At 48.6% G+C, this 17,484-nt stretch overlaps 1 protein-coding gene across 1 annotated transcript in view; it reads right to left on the reverse strand.

Annotated features, from left to right (window-relative positions):
* Positions 1-2,116: 2,116 nt before the first annotated feature.
* CUX2 (cut like homeobox 2) overlaps positions 2,117-17,484 on the reverse strand; it is a 200,025-nt gene continuing 184,657 nt past the window's right edge. Inside the window, exons 17-22 of the mRNA XM_027124772.1 lie at positions 16,336-17,135; positions 14,958-15,117; positions 9,630-9,902; positions 8,214-8,402; positions 6,693-6,966; positions 2,117-3,346 (exon numbers count right to left, since the gene is read on the reverse strand). Coding sequence (XP_026980573.1) covers positions 2,554-3,346; positions 6,693-6,966; positions 8,214-8,402; positions 9,630-9,902; positions 14,958-15,117; positions 16,336-17,135 — 2,489 coding nt within the window. The 3' untranslated portion in view covers positions 2,117-2,553. The remainder of the gene's footprint in view (positions 3,347-6,692; positions 6,967-8,213; positions 8,403-9,629; positions 9,903-14,957; positions 15,118-16,335; positions 17,136-17,484) is intronic.

A 17,484-nucleotide genomic window follows, 5' to 3' on the forward strand; every position in this document is an offset into this window, starting at 1 on the left:
CAGGGAACTCTGCTCTGTAATAACCTACATGGGAAAAGAATTTGAAAAAGAATAGATACATGTACATGTATAACTGAATCACTTTGCTGTACACCTGAAACTAACACAACGTTGTTAATCAGCTGTACTCTAATATTAAATAAAAATTAAAAAAGAATATATTAATACAAGAAAATCACGATTTTTATGTGACAAGCCCCCATATTTTCATGGTGGCAAATGAATTTAAAAACCAGTTTTTAAAAGTACCGTAAAACACCTAAGGGCCAGATCTGACCCCCAATTTGTACCCACAGCTCCAGAACAAAGCAAGCAGGACACGCAGATGTTATTATACAATTCTGTATTGAGCGACGCATTTATTACAGAACGTGTTCCTTTTTTTTTTTTTTAATTTAAACAAAGTTCATCAATCTCTCATAGAAACAGTCTTGTGGGTTTTTGTTCTGTGTTTACCGTTATAGGACGTGAACCTGACAAAGTTGTTCACAGGTCTGCTAGCTTTAAGTACAACAGGATTTCCGTGTTCAAAAGACTATACTAAGTGCTTATTCAAATCCCGTCACACAAAAGCCAGATTTAGTCCTCTAAGGATTGCAGTCTGCATGTAAGCCTGGATTTCAATGCTGCGTGGGTTTCAACAGTAAAAAGTGGTGTGTCCCCCACGGTTGCCTTAATTGGGACAGGGTGGCTAAAATGAGATGTTTCGTTTGTTCCAGATTTGATTACTCTGAAAATTGGTCACTGTTTCCTATTGTCAAAATATAAAAATACCTTCATCTGGATAAAAATGTATACAGTGGAAAACTCTTCAATGCATAGCCTGGGTGTATGGAAAAGGAGGTTTTCCTGCAGGGTTTGCATTGTTCTTCATTGATTGGTGTGGAGACTGCAGCCTGGGCTGGGTGCATGAGAGTTGAGATTTCTGGAACACCCCTCAAATGACCCCTTCTGGTCACTGGATTTTGCTGGCCTGGGCTTCAAAATGTTCGCTGCATCCTTGAAACCCCTGTCAGCCATCTTTCCCCCTGGTACTGGGTTGGCACCGATTATGACCACCTTTTCATTGTCATTCTGGATTCAGCTGGGAAGTCACCCAACTCAACCTTCCCACAGAGTTTGAAAAAGTAAAAGAAATAATAACAGGAGAGATTCAACAACCAATATGGTGGCTGTTCCATCCAAATTGGGAACTCTTCCCCTAAAAACCAGGGTGATGAAGACACTGGAGGGTGGGCTTCTTTGAGTTGAGGGGTTGAGTCTTTGTTCTCAAAAAGTTCATGTGTTAGAAGGCAGGAAGTTGGACTTGAGACAGGGATATGGTGGTCATGCTGAGGTGAACTCAACCTTTTAGCTTCATTCTGCATAAACCTGGAGGTGCAGACTTCCAGAAAGCATCAGGGTCAACTTGAGAAAGATGATGATGAGAAGGGGAGCTGGGGTCTCTAGTTGGATGAATCTACTTCTTGGTGCTGGGCGCTGAGCTGGGTGTTTGTGGGACGACCAACGCTGTTATTTTCTTAAAACACAAAGAGAGGAAGATGGCGGCCACAGTCTTGCTCTGGAAAGCCAGTGGGGAAACTTCCTGCACTGAGGCCACGATTCAGGCTGGGGGGTGGGGTCACTCTGGTTCGAGCGCCACCCTCTAATCACCTACCCCCATACCTGGCTTTCCGAAGGATTCGGAACCACATCTTGTCTACAGACGGACGAGATGGATTGTCTACCCCCTGCGGTCCACAGGTTTCTGACAAGAGGGAGTGTAAGCAGTTTGTTTTGTACCATGTTACATCTCAGATAGGATGGTCGGCCACAGCCCACATCTCTACAACATTTACAACGGCATGGGACATTCTGTGTTATCAAGGTTGCATAACAGACCACCAGAATGAAACACATCCTCAACGGCATCAAGGTTTTCATTTAGAGTCTTCTGGACTTTCTCTTTTCAACATGGTTTCTGGAAGGGCAGTAGCAATGGACTGTGTCTCACAGACAGACATGGGAAAAAACCGTGGTTCAAAGGTTATCTGAATTTTGGTCAGTCTTATAGTGTTTTGTGATGGCTTTGAACAACTGTCTCCTTTTAATCTCATCTAGTGGCAAAAATGACACAACTTCAGTGTATACTTCGCAACAGTTGTGACGGTATCCTGATTTCATAACTCTCTGTAATATCAAAACAGCATCAGCTGGGAATAAATTCCAAAGGATCCTTTATTAAAATATCTAAAAGAGGTCTATAAATATTTACTTTTCTAAAAGAGTTTGGAGTTTCCAGGGGAAGAATGTGGCGCCACTTTGCTTCTGCCTCCTGTAGAGGGGCCAGATTGGAGAAGGGGGTGATCCCCGGGGCAGGGGCTGCTGAAAAGGGGAAGCAGAGGCACCTGCCTCACCTGCTCACTCACGACTTCACGGAACCGGGATCACAACCAAAACTGTCAAGCGGCGCGACACTGCGGTCCACGTTTTGATGGCTGAGCTCCTCCCTTCCTTACCCCGCCCTGAGTGAGAGGGAAGGTGGCCCCCGCGGCGAGCCCCTTGCCCCCACCTTTAGAACTCCCACTCCAGGGCCTCCTCGCGATTGGCAGCCCTCTCCAGCCGGTAGATGATGCTGTTCAGGTTGGCCATCTTCTCATGCCGCCGCTGCAAGTTGGGGTTCACCTTGGTGCTGGGGTGCAAGGCCCCGGTTGCGTCGGCAGTGGGGCTGGCACTCGGCACTTTGGCAGGGAGGGTGCCGGGTGGGGATGGGGAGATGGGGGCTGAAGAGGAAGGAACAGGTGACACAGACATCATGAGGCCCGGCGAGGAGGCAGCTGAGGGTGAGTTCAGTGACACCTCTAGGCTGCAGCGTGAGGACTCCGAGGCCGACTTAAAACTTAGAGGGTCCGGGTGTAGCCACTCCCCGCCCTCGCTCTCCTGGAGGGGCTGTAGCGAGGGGCAGGCTGGGGTGGCCCCGCCTGGAAGAAGGAGCCCAGGGGCTGCTTTTGGGAGTCCGTCGTTACCCAGAGGGTCAGGATGCACCTCTTTGGGGGAAACTTGGCCTTTGTCCAGCTCCTTTGAGTCCTGGCTGCCGGCCTCTTCCTCAGCATCCTCAGTCTGTTCCTGTTTAATCCTCATTTGCGTCTTGTCCTGGGTGGTCAGGGGTGTGATGCTCTCCTCGGGACCCTCCTGAAGCTTTAGTTCCTTCACAGTAGGCTTTTGGTCCTCAGCCTCAGAGTTGGGGCTCTGCGGAGTGGGGTCTGGGTGGGAGTGGCCTGGCGGTAGGATGCCAGGACCCCCACTGGGGTCGAGATCTGGTTCCTCTTGGGTCCCCTCCACCAACATCTCCCGGCGCATCCGGGACCTGGGGCAGAGACGGCGGTGAGCAAGGGGCTGGACGGGGACCGGCTAACCCTGGAGTCAAATCACATGAGTGGCCTTCTGACCCCACCCACTTCCCTGGGGGCTCACTAGGCATAAGCTTCTTCACATGCAGCATCTTAGTAAGTCCTCTCAACAACTCTGCAAGGTGGGTGCTATTATTATCCCCACTTCATAGAGGAGGAAACAAGGCTCAGAGATGTTGAATGACTTGCCCCAGGTTTCACAGCCAGTAAGTGGCAGAACCAGGACTTGAACTCAGGATTGTTGGATCCCAAAGCTCACAATCTAGACCTGTGCTGTCCAGTGCAGTGGCCACTGGTCACATGTGGCTCTCTCATTATTAAAGTTTTTATACTGATCACATGTTGAAATGGTTATATCTGTATATACTGAGCTAAATAAAATATACTATTACATTAATTTCATCTGTTTCTTTTTATTTTTAATGTGGTTACTAGAAAAGTTTATATTATATATGTGGCTTTCACTGTATTTCTATTGGACAGCACTGTTTTAGAGCATTTTTCAAAGTCAAACCCAGATCTAGTTTGTGCCAATAACCCCCTGCTTCTTTCCTGGAGGGACTCTTAGACATCAGCCCAGGAGGGGAAACTGAGGCACACAGAATAACTTGTCTAGGTCACCAAGGCACACAGAGGCAGAGCTGGGACCAGTAGCTGGGAACCCTGAACTCCAGTCCAGAACCCATCCTCTCTTCACTTCAATGGCCTCCCTGTTGTCAGAGGGAAACTTATATGTTTTAGAGCAGGAAATGATAGGAATGAGTCTAACTCCATTAACTATTTTCCTAATAGCATGAGGTCCAGAGAGGTCAAATCACTCGTCCAAGGTCATAGAGCGACAGGGCTTCCTCAGCATCTATCTTCAATGCTGTAGCCCTCTGCCCTTTTTTATTAATGACATCATATATTAATACCATTATTTATAATATTAATAATAAAGTACATGTTACTGATAAATAATACATTTATAAATTTTAATTATAAACATCATAATGATGGGTGCTTATCATGTACCAGGTACGGGGCCAAGCACTTTTGCAGGTTATTTCATTTATTTTTCATAATAACCTTATGAGCAGGATACTAGTCTCACTCCCACTGACAAAGATTACAAGGCTCAAAGAGGCACTGGGACTGCTACGGTCACACAGCCAGCAAGTAGTGCAGTTGGGCCCTGAACCCAGCGGTCCGGCTACACTCTCCTGCCTCCCTGGCTCCCTGCCCAGGTGGGGGATGGCGCCCCATCCCAGGATCCTGAGCCTGGAGGGACTGTGAAGGGTGATCTGGTTCACTTCTCTCTCTCAGTTCCTAATCCCTCCATAAAGGTAGCCTTGCCCACCTTCCAGGAGATTCTGTCATCTCCTTCAGTCCCCTCTAGAGGGAAAAGCTGCTGGGACCAGGGGGAGCACTAATCGTTTCCGGTAAGGTGGGATCTGAGGGTGTTTTGGGATGGCTCAATGCCTGAGCCTCTGTCATTAGAGCTTCCAAACTGTAGATCAAGTATAAATATGAGGCTAATAGTCATTTACACCATAGTAAAAATTAGTCTTTTTCTTCAATTCCTGACTCCCAAATCTGTAGCAGGTCCTCCCTGGTAATTTTTTCTGAAAACATCCTATTGTTCACCTTTCCTAGAGCTCACTGAAGGTTGTAATGATACATTAATATAAGTACTCATTTGATAGTGACCTTCCCTGCTGGTCTGTAAGAGGTGCTAAGGGCAAGGACTTTGTCTTGTTCTCTTTGGTGCTTGGTACAGAGTTGGTGCTCAATAAACATTTACTAAATGAAGTAATGTATTCTTCTACAATTAGAACTCTTTGAGAGTGGTTTCTTTTAGGAGTGGAATTCTCTCTGCTCATTCAAAGCCCAGCTCAAAGGCCACCTCTCTATAAAGATTTCCCTAGGTAGAATTCCCTTTTCCCTCAGCCCCGTATTCATTCCTGTTTTACAGAATTTATTAGGTTGTTGCAAAATTATCTGGTTTGTGATTTTAAGCTCCCTAGGGCAGGGATGATAGCTTTGAACCCCTGTATCTCCTGACCCTAGCTCACTGTGCATACATGGCAAATATTTATTGAATGAATACATTGAATAATAATGGAGGGCTCAGTTCCTGTGGGAAACAAGAGGGGAGAGAGTGTCCCCTGGGAGGGAAGGAGGGCATGAGGCTTTAAGGACCTATGTCATTTGCTGTTTGGCAGGCTCTGGGTCTGAGCAGGATAATATGCAATATTTTACAAAGTATGTACGCTTGAAGTGTTTCATTTGATCCTCAATTCAGCACTGTGGGGTTAAGTATTAGCTTCCTTATCTGTAAAATAGGGATGAGACTCAGAAAGGTACAGTGACTTGCTCAATAACACACAGCCAAGGTGGAACTTGAACTCAGGTCTGTGTGATGCCCATGCCTGGGCTGTGGAGAGAGACTTCAGGCATTCCACCCTTCCAGGCTCCTCCTTCCTCTTCTCTCTTGGGGGTCAAGAGACTCTCCTCTCTGGCACCACAGAGGCACCAGAGACATTTCTTGCTCAACAGGCTTGGTGGGGAGTGCCTCAGAGATGGTCCTCGAAATCCCATCAACCCTTCTCTGCAGGGCTCTCAGGAAGCCCTTCTGCGGTCTCCTTGGAAACTGCTGGACTCAGCCAGTCAATGCCCTCAGGCAGCCCAGCCCACCGCAGGTCAGCTACTCCTAAGACTAGGAACTGGTGAGTGGGAGAAGGCACCATAGAAATAGGAATCACCCATTCCCTGAGGTGGATGGTGCCCGAGGGGCTGCCACAGGGGTTTCCTTTGGCCTTAGAAGTGGGAGAGGCCAAGAGCCCCAAATCGGGGCTCTGACACAAGGTTCGGTGGGTAGTTAAGGTTCCTCAGGGCTGTGCCCCAAACACCATTCCCTGTCCCTTCATAGACGCGGAGCAAGCTGGGTGAAGTCATAATAAAGACAGTGACAATAATGATGTCAACACCTACCACAAACTGTGTGCCAGGTATTTTATGTAAATACGTTGGCCCATCAAATCCTCAGGACAACTATATGAAGTAGATCCCATTATGGTTCCCATTTTATAAGTTAGAAGACTTGACGCTCAGGGAGGTGAAGTCCCTTGCCCAGGCCTCACAGCTGGAAATGGTTGAGCTGGGATTTATCAATAGATCCAGGTCTGCCTATGTTATAAAGCAATATGGTCCTCTTATCTCCCAGAGGCCACGCTGGGCTCCCTCCAGGCCCCGGGACAGGGAAGGGGGGCCGGCTGAGACCCCTTCCCACCCTCCCAGTGGCCACCCACTCAGTATCCCTACCTGTAGTTGTGGAACCAGTTGATGACGGTGTTGGTCTTGAGGTTGAGCTGGAAGGAGAGGAGCTCTATGGTCTGCTGGGAGGGGTAAGGCTCCAGCTGGTAGGCCTTTCTCAGCGCCTCCTTCTCCTCAGGGGCCAGCACTACTCGCGGCTTCTTGATTTGCAGGAGGCTCAGGTCCTGGGGCTGCAGGCAGGGGCTGGGGCACTCGGAGCGGGTGGCTGGAGACTCACTGTCTGAGCCGGTGCTGATGAGGCCGTACCTGCGCTTCAGGTAGGCTGGGGCGGGCGGGCGGGTGGGGGAGGGAGTGGGGGAGGGCTGAGAGCGGCCGACCAGAGGCCCATTGCTACCCGAGCTGAACCAAGCATCAGCTAGCGGTCCTCAAAGCCCTCCATGCCCCAAACGTTGGGACCCCCACGCAGTCTCAGCCTTTTCTCCTTTCTTACTCTCCTTTCACTTCCTCCGCGCGAGACGCGCTCGCCTACCCACACCTGGTCATTAGCACTCTAATTGTTAACATATGTAGAAGGTTCGCCTCACAGACAGGAAGGAAGTGCTCGAAAAAGGGTGCTCTGGAGCATTCTCTTGATTGTCAGAAGTGTCCCTGAATTTCACTACTTTTGTTGGGGGCAGGGGCAGGACATTAATTTTAAACGAACATAGTAATTGCATGATGCATCTCAGCCTCAAATTGTCAAAATGTAGGGGAAAAAAGGCACACCTCAGAACGGAGGAAGTAAGGCATTAGCGTCTCATTTAATCCGCACAGCAATGCCCTGAGGTAGATGCTGTGACTCTTACTTTCAGATGAAGTAGAATGAGGCACAGAGAAGGGAAGTAACTTGCCCAAGGTCACACAGCCAGGAAGTGGCAGGACAAGTTCTCAACTGTACAGCTGTCTGATGCCAACAGCTGGACTCGGCCCTGCCCCATGTGCCGCTTACAGCTTGGCTTGACCCTGGGCCCTCATCATGAACTGCCTTGGCGCCCTGGATGATGACTTTCCAACTCCTTGTATCTTATTTCCCAACTGGACCCTGAGCTTTTTAAGATCCAGGAATCCCTTATTCACAGCATGAGACTGGGAGGGCACAAACAGGTACTCAATGCCAGCTCATTTTTTCAGGGATATAAAATAATATTAGACCATGTAAGAATCTGCAATTTCTTGTCCACTTCCACAAGGGAGGATTCTTGTTTGCTGGGTCAATTCTGTGCTTTGTTGTGTAGAAGCTGGGTAATGGGCAAAGGAGGTAATACAATAGGGAGGTGATGCAGAGGATGGAGGGATCAGAGAGAAAGGGGGTTTTGCGGAATATACAAAAGATTTTGGAGTAGCTGTCGGTGTGGGGAAGGATGCTGAGAGATGGGCTATTGGAATTTTCAGGGGAAAAGTAGTAAATGTTTTAATGGCTTGCAGTTATATTCTGTGGAATTGCTATTTCTTGCAGCCCCACACCAGACTGAGACTGGACTCACTGGGACCCTGAGTTTATCTGGGACCCTGAGTTTACCCAGTGCTTACCTTTTTTCTCCAGCTTCTTCATGTCTCTCAGCTTCTCCACATTGTGGGGGTCATTGAGCCACAGCTGCATGCGCACAAAGGGCTCCCGCCCCTTCAGGCTCAGCTTGTGCCAGGGTTTTGGTCGGGACAGCAGGTCAGACACGGAGCCCTGTGTCAGCCCCAGGATGCTCTCCCCAAATAGCCGCTGCCCTGGAGACAGGGGAGGAGGGCAACCTGTAACCCCCAGGCTGGGCAGAGGTGCTCCCAGGAGACACAAGAAATAGGCCAGAGACATGGGAGAACCTAGGGAATGTCTCCACTGACTCAGAAGGGAGGACTAGACACATGGGGGAACCCACGCCCAGTGTGTATCTGGAAGAGACCTTTCTGCAAAATGAGATGGAGGCGGGCAGACAGCTACCAAACAAAAATGCTTTCATGATTTAGATGTTCTTCACTCCTAGGGGATCCCTGAAATTGTCTGCAAACTTCATGTGTACAAATTAGTATCACCTTGTCAGAGAGCAAGTTGACAGGTTTTATCAAAATGTCAGTGTGCATATCCTCTGATCCAGCAATTCCACTGCCTGGGATTTATCCTCCAGTTGTATTTGCCCAAGGGCACAAAGACACATACAGACACAGTTTCAGAGGCAGCAGGAAATTGGGAACAAGCAAAATGCTCATCAGTTGGGTAAAAAATGTGGGGCATCCATGGCCTGAAAAATTTTGCAACAGTGACAAAGAATGCAGGTGGTCTATTCATTCTAAACTGGAAGGGTGTCCACAAACAGTGTTAAATTTTAAAAAGCAAGTATAAGGACAGCCTGTGTGTAATTTCATCTATCTAGAAAAAAGAAAAGAAGAAACTAGGTGAACATATATTCTTGTATGTGTTCAGAAAGTGTCAGAGAACGGGGAGGCAGGGGAGATTTTACTTTTTTATTTAAATTTTAATTCTTTATTTCTGTACTATTTGGTATTTTTAAATAAAGATGCCTTATTTTTATTATAGAAATTGTAGTGAAAAGTTGGGGCTTGTGTGTATCCCTCTGGGAGGGGGGCTTGACACCCATTTGAGACTTGGAGGAGTTTGTGATTCAAAAAATTAAAGAATCCAGATTTCTCCTCTGTGCCCCCAGCACTGGATCAGGATTGTGTTAGAGTCTCATTGTTACTGGGATTCTCTAAGTCCTCCTGGAAGGCAGTTTTGAAAGCTGTGGGTTCAGGATTTTAGGTTCTTTTCAGGCCCGTACTGACCTCCCTTGTGTCCCACTCTAGAGACCCAGGTCATTGTCAGATGCCTCCCAGAGGGTCCTGGATGCCCCAGGGCTGACTGGCACCTGCAGGCAGGACCCCCGTGCCTGGGATCTCACTGCCAGCACTTTCCTTAAGGCAAGTAGGAGCGAAGCATCCCTGATTCCCGCCACCCTGTACCTAGGTTGTTGTCTGTGAGGACCTCTTTGACCCTCTTGGTGATGGAGTACGTGTCCAGCTCGGGGGACATGGCCACAATCTCCTGGATGCCCGCTGTGGTCTGGCTGCCTGAGTACATCTTTCCACCCAGCGAGGAGCTGGAGCGTCCCTCCGGCTGCTGGTTCTCCTTGCTGCTCTCCAGTGTCAGACTCAGGGGCTCCTGGGATGTCTTCTCCGGTGGCTCCGTGGGACTAGGGGGTGGGGATGGTGAGGACCTTGGTTCAGTGGGACTGGCTGTGGGCCACAGAGAGACAGAGAAGGCGGTTACTGCAATCTGGCATTGACACACATGGTTTGGGCAGGCTTGTTTGCTAGAGCCAAGAGTTGGCAGCACCCCTTTTGCAACCACCATAGTAATATCTCAGGCAAGGACCGTCCTGGATGTGAAAACTAGCGGATGAAAGTTAGATGAGGAATAGGATATCCACATAGTCCCAAAGTATCTCCCCACAAGATACTTATTAATTACAAAGGGAAAAATAGTAACTTTACAGTACAGCTACCTGCCAGACACCACCTTAACCAAGTGATCAAAGTTAGCATCACCAATCATAGGACAAATAAACAACTGGTGCCTCCTGATACAATGTACTGAGAAGGACACAGCATCACTTCTGTGATTCCTGCCCAAAGTGCACAGTCTGAATCTAACCACGAGGAAGCATCAGACAAAGGTGAACTGAGCCAGTCTACAACATAACTGGCTTCTAGTCTTGAAAGATGTCAAAACTGAAAAACAAAGAGAGGCAGAAGAATGGTCCAAACTGAAAGAGACTGAAGAGACATGACGACTAACTACAAGTTATTCTGAATCTGATCCTGGACAGGGAAAAATAAAATTATATAAAGGTGATTACTGGGACAACAGAGGAAAGTTGAATATAGATGGTGGGTTATGTAACAGTACTGTTATTATTGTAAAATTTCTCATGCTTGGGAAATACTTGTTGGAAACATTTAGGGGTAAAGGGACATGATGTCTTCAATTAATTTCTCAAATGGTCGAGAGAGAAAGAGTACAAATATGGCAAAATTAGCAACTGGTGAATCTGTGTGTAGGGTCTAGGAAGTTGGTTGTTCTATGGCTTCAACTCTTTGGTAAATTAGAAATTACATCAAAATTGAAAGTTAAGGAAAAAAAGGAGTTGGCAATGACCTACAAGCCCAACTACTGGGCATCAGCTAAATAAAATACAATGAGTCCCTGCAGCAATTAAAAATAATGTAATGAAAAGATGTCCACATAAGATGAGTAAGTTCTGGGATCTGATACACAGCATGGTGGCCGTAGTTAACAATCCTGTACTATATGACAGTTGCTGTGAGAGTACAGCTTTAATGTGCTCACTATAACAACAAAATGGTAATTATGTGAAGGGAAGGATATATTAACTAACCTTACCACGGTAAACATTTTGCAATATATACATCTCTCAAATTGTTACATTGTCTACCTTGAACTTACACAGTGTTCTATGTCAAATATATCTCAATAAAACCGAAAAAAGAACAAGGAAAGATGTCCACAGTACCTTGGCATGTTAAAAGAAAGTGAGTTTTAAAACCACATTTTTCATTTGTCGAAAGACATTTTGTGTGAACGTATATTTAAAAACCACTTAGAAGTTATCTTGGGTGGGATGACTTTGTCGAACCTCAGTTCCTGAATCTGTTAAATGGGGCCGTAAGACAAATAGCGCTACACTTGCAACTATCCTACTCAGGGCCTGGAGAGGACTCGAGATAATGTGGATCACCTCTTGAGGAATCAGAGTCACCCACTGGACTTTCCAGTGTGAGCTGAGCCTCTGGACAATCCAGGGAGGGCAGGGGACGTGCCTAGGGAGGTGCCCCTAATAGGGAGGGGCGTGTGGTACAGGGTGTCTAGGAATCCCTGTGCCGGTCCACAAGGTGCCTTCCAGCGAAGTAGGAAGAAAAGGTACCTCTTCCTCAAAGTGTTTAACTGGTGCCTGATGGAAATTTGTTAAGATAAACATAAAAATGTATGATAAGTAGGAAGTAAAGGGAGCCCCATAACCATCCTGCAGTGGCTTTGATTCTAGAAAGGACATCCTGAGCCTCTCTCTGCTCTAGATGGGTTCTTCCTTCCCTGTGGCCAACAAGTAGATCACTCTGATCAGACCACTCTCATGCTTCAGAACCTTCAATGGCTCCCCACTGCCCCTTGCACAAGAAACGTGTACCTCCTTGTCCTGGTATTTAAGGCTCTGGACTCTGTTGTCCCTGCCCACCTCACAGACCTGGAGCAATTCACAGTCCCCTCAGCTACCCCTCTCCCCACAAACCTCCTAGGCTCTTCTAAACCCCTGTGCCTTTGTTTAGGCTGGTCTTCCCACTCTGAAAGCCTTCCTCCTAACCTTGAACTCCTATATATCCTTGAAGACCCAGTCCCAAATGCCCCTTCGCTGAGGTGTACACCTTTGGGGTCTAAGAGCACCTTGACTACAAATTGTCACGCTTCACTCTAATTCCTTGCTTGTGCCAGATCTCTGCCTTACTACATGCAACAACGATGATGGTGACGACAATAATTCATGAAGCTTCCTTTTACTGAGCACTTACATGCCTAGCATAGTGCTATGTGTTTTACACCCATGATGTCAAGTCACCTTCATAACACCCCTAGGAGGTAGGTATGATGGTATCCCCTTTTACAGATGAGGCAACTGAGGCTCAGAGAGGTCAGGCAATATGTCTAAGGTCACAGAGTGGCTAGTGGCAAAACCAGGACTTGAGCTCAGGTATGCTTATGCCCGACATGGTCTTCTCATCCACTAAATACCAGCCCCTGGAAGGCAGAGAACATACGTTAGTCTTAGAGCCTGGGGAAGCAGGAGGTGCTTTTGAGTGAATACATTTCAGTCAGGACCACTCAAATCTGTTTCCACAAACCTGGGGTCCTGGTGTCTTGATCTGTGGGTAAGCAGGGGACAAGATGTCCACCCTCATCTGCACTTACCTCCCTTCCCAAACCGTGTATGATCCTGCCTCCCAGCCTTTGCTTTTGCTGTTTCTTATGCCAAGAACACTATTCTTGATTGTCTTTGCCTAACTCTATCCCTACCTCAAATCCTTCCATTACAAAGAAAAAACAAACAAACAATTAGACATTGGGGAAATGCCAATAAAAATTATGAGATACCACTTCATACCCACTAGGATGGCTACAGTAAAAAATGGAAAAATAGCAAGTGTTGGCTTACTGTTGGAATGTAAAATGCTGCAATTGCTATGGAAAACAATTTGGAAATTCCTCAATAAGTTAAACATAGAATTACCATGTGACCCAGCAATTCCACTCCTAGATATATAGCCAAAGGAATTGAAAACGGGTGATCAAAGAGATGTTCATGTTCAACATTATTCACAGTAGCCAAAAAGTGGCTTACCGCTCCGATGGGATATTATTTAGCCATAAAGAGGAATGAAATTCTGACACAAGCTATAGCATAGAAGAATCTTCAAAACATCATGCCAAGTAAAAGAAGCCAGACACAAAAGACCACATATTATCTTGATTCCACTGATACGAAATGCCCAGAACAGGTAAATCCATAGAGTCAGAATGCAGGCTTGGTGGTTGCCAGGGGCTTTGGGGGAGGAGGAAGTGGAAGTGACTGCAAATGGGTATGGGATTTCCTTCTGGGGTGATGAAAATGTCCTAGAATTGTACAGAGGTGATGGTTGCACAACACTGTGAATGTACTAAATGCCACTGAATCTTCAATTAATTTCTCAAATGGTTGAGAAATTTAGCCATTTAAAAAAATGGCTAAAATGGTAAATCTGGTTTGTGAATTTATCACAGTGAAAATGAATTAATTACAATACACCACCACACCAAAAAAAAAAAAAAAAGGATCTGGGACCCTTTCACAAGTGTAGGCTCTAAGGTGGAAACCCTAGGAGGCAGGGGAGTCTAACAGCTACCAGTCTTGCGTTCTAATCCTGGCTCTGCCACTAACTGGCCAGTGACCTTGGGCAAGTCACTGTGCTATTCAGACCCTCGATTTCTTCTTTTGTAAAACTGAAGGACAAAGAGTCCCTCTGGTCAAGATTAACACAAGGATTAAAGAAGAAAACACTGTAAGTGGTTAGCACTGTGTGTGACAAATGACTGCCGTCATTATAACAGTTGTATTAGTCCTCAATTATAAAATATTATAAAATATTTCAAAGCTATAGAAATGTACAGAAAAGTCCTCCCTCCCTTCCCTGGGCCTATCACCTTAATAGATGTTAACACTGCCCTATTTGCTTCAAATTTCCCTGTTTGTTTTAAAGAAAAAAAGGAACAGAGACAGCCAGAGCCTTCTGGTCCCCTCCCAGTCTCTTCCTGGCCCCTCCCTGCCCAGAGCAGCCCCTCCTCGCAGGCAGGTGGGTGGTGGCACCTTTTTTCATTTCTTGTCTGTGGGCATTAACTTCTAAAATAAACACCATCACTGGGAGGTAAGATTTTGTTCCCAGACATTATGTTTCATGTACTATTCCTGTTGATACCCATTGATCTGGTTCATTTCTATGAAACTGAGATATGGTTTTTGTCCTATTGACCAATCCCCACTTTAGAAATGGACAAACTGACTGAGCTGAGGTCCTTGGACTCGGAGTCTGGCGTCTCTTTGTCTCTGCCTTTCTCTGGCCTCAGCAGGTAGGTCAGATGTCCTGTCCTGGCAGCAATCCCCGTCACGGTCTGGGTAGGCATCTCACCAGGGCCTTAATGGATCTGCCCACTGACTCACTGGGGAGGGAGCTTGAGCTCCCTGGAGTCCCTACCTCAGGGCCCCAATCCCTCTACTCTCAGGCTCTGTAACTCCGGGCAACTCTCTGAGCCTCAGTTTCCTCACCCAGGAAAAGTTCAGACTCCACCCTGCCTGTGCATCATTAATGGATGGATAACAGCTGCCCAAGGCCCTGTGCTAAGAAGGATTCTGAGGCTGCATGCTGGATTGCTGGGAGAAAGAGATCAATCGGCAGACTCCTGACGGGATGGGAAGGAAGGTGGGGCTCCCCATGCAAAGTATTTTTTCCACTTGCTCCACGCACCCGGGTGCCACCTAGAGGTTTAAAACCAGTGCCTGTCTGGCTGAAGGAAGGATGAAAGGGGAGCAGGGACACCAACTAGGAGCAACCTGCACTCTTTCAGGGCAGCAGCAGTGGCGCCGGGGCTGTGGGGACGCAAAGGGGGGCAGACCCGGGCAGTGAAGCCACTGCACTGACTGGAAGAGTGAGGGCTCTTGGCACTTCTGGGGCCCTGTCTACACTCACCCTGGGAGGCGCTGGGCTGCTGGCTGACGGCCTGGCCGAGCTGGTCTGAGAGCCACAGCTGCATACGGATGAAGGGCTCCCGCCCCTTCTGCGTCAGCTTGCTCCACGGCTTCGGCCGGGACAGCATGTCACTCACACTGCCCTGAGACAGACCCAGCACCTGGGGATGGGCAGGGCAGGAAGGGTAGGTCAGCAGGTCCCTGGCCATCCCCTCCACCACTCTCCCCAAGAACCTTAAGGCCCACTGTTCACTCCCGTTCTGAGAGGCCAGGGCTGCCTTCATGTGTTCTTCACTCCCCAGGTGTCTGCTGTGTGCCTGTGCTGTACCCCCCACCTGCAGTGCCCTTCCTGATTTCCCTCCATCTAAAAATCCTGCCTCAGGACTTCCCTGGCAGTCCAGTGGTTAAGGCTTTGCCTCCCAATGCAGATTCCTGGATGGAGAACTAAGATCCCACATGCCTCACGGGCAAAAAACCAAAACGTAAAACAGAAGCAATATTGTAACAAATTCAATAAAGACTTTAAAAATGGTCCACATCAAAAAAATCTTAAAAAAAAAATCCTGCTTGGACTCTAAGACCCCTTAAGTGCCCCCTCCTCCAGGAAGCCTTCCTGTGTCTCCCATTCAGGTCATTTCGCCTTCCTCTGAGCTTATGACCCTTTGCCTGCTCTTCTGCTATGGCCGGAAGTGATGTTTAAAACTACTTAACATGGACTTCCCTGGTGGCATAGTGGTTAAGACTCCACGCTCCCAATGAAGGGTGCCTGGGTTCGATCCCAGGTCAGGGAACTAGATCCCACATGCATGTCGCAACTAAGAGTTCGCATGCTGCAACTAAGAAGCCGGTGAGCTGCAACTAAGAAGCCATGAGCCGCAACTAAGGAGCACGGCTGCTGCAACTAAGACCCGGCACAACCAAATTAATTAATTAAAAAATAAATCTACATTTCAAAAAGAAATAAAACTACTTAACAACTGGCACCAACCAATCAGGAGACCACCCCCCACCCCTGCAAGCTAGGCTGAGCCTTAACCCTTTAGTGGATGGACCATGGGAAGGGTGGAGGGTACCCGAGCAGGGTCGGGTAGGTGGCTATTTCCTAACCAGATGGAAGGGTTTCACAGCTTTAAAAACCTCCTTGCCCTTGGCTCCCCGTCCTCCAGTGCCCAGGGACAGCTGGAAACAGGAAAAAGGGCTTTTGGGGTCACACAGACCATGGTCCGAATCCTGCTTCTGCCCAGTTCTTGCACACGCGCACGCGCGCGCACACACACACACATTCTTTCCAGACCATGGACGTGGGATGGGGGTCCTCCCTCCCCAGGTCCCGTGCTCCAGGCCCCGGAGGCTCCGAGGGTGGGCCCCGCCATCTGCACCTTCTCCCCGAAGATCCTCTGGCAGATTCCATTCTTGGCCAGCTTCTCCTTGACCTGGCGCGTCAGCTCCAGGGTGTCCACCTCACGGTACATGTAGAGCTCGTATTGCTCGGGGGTCAGGGGCGGCACGGTGGGCTTCAGCGTGCGGGGCACGTAGGCCGGGTAGTAGGCCAGTCGCCCAGCGCTGCCCGCCTCGGGGCCGCCCCCCTCGGCCTTGAGCTCACCCACCCTGGGGGGCTCGTCCTCACTCCCGGCCGCTTCCTCCTCAGGGGCCGTGGGCGCCTCGTCCCCACGGGGCCATGCCCGCCCGCTGGGCTGGCCGGAGTAGCTGGAGGAGGAGGAGGAGAGTGAGGGTGAGACAGAGGCGTAGGGGCGGCTGAGGAGGCCGCGGTCCGAGGCCCAGTGGTGGTCGAAGTAGCCGGCATCGCCGATCTCTGACTTGACCTTCCGGATGATGCTCTGCACAAAGGCGGCCGGGGACAGGACCGTGAGGGATGTCTGTGTGGCACTGCTGCTGGTGCCCCCACTGCCGACACCACCGCCGCCGACACCGCTCTCCTCCTGCTTGACGTGGGTCGGGGCCCCATTCTGGCTCATGGCGGCCAGCGAGGGCCGCTCTGGGGGCGAGGGAGGCACCGAGCGGCCGCGGGGGCCTGCCTCCATCTCCAGTAGGGCCTGCTGCTGCGCTTGCATCTCGCGGCGTGCTTGTTCCAGAATGTTCTTGATGGCATCTTCTGAGGTGCTGGCGGGGGCTGTGCCATTGGTGATGCTCAGTGGGGCTGTCGAGTTCTTGGGCTCACCTGTGGGAAAGATGACAGGGTGGCTGGAGGCCCATGGTCAGAGCATGGATTGAAGGGCAAAGATGTTCACAGCACAGTATTTATACCAGCAAAATGTTGGAGGCAACCTCTTTGTCCAACAGCTGGGGATTGGTTAAGTAAATTAGGGTCCATCCCTATGACAGAATATTAGGCAGCCATTAAAAATCAGGTCGACAAATTATACTCCAATAAAGATGTTAAAAAAAAAAAAGGAAACAGAAAAAAAAAATCAGGTGGACAGTGAGATTTTAGCACATGTGGAGAAAGTGCTCACGGGGATAATGTAACATTAAAAAAAGACTTGTCTTTTGCATATGCTGTGATCCAT

This window comes from Aethalodelphis obliquidens, unplaced genomic scaffold (assembly GCF_003676395.1).
Source record: "Aethalodelphis obliquidens isolate GAN/ISIS:26980383/991018 unplaced genomic scaffold, ASM367639v1 scaffold28, whole genome shotgun sequence".
Taxonomy (NCBI): Eukaryota; Metazoa; Chordata; class Mammalia; order Artiodactyla; family Delphinidae; genus Aethalodelphis; species Aethalodelphis obliquidens.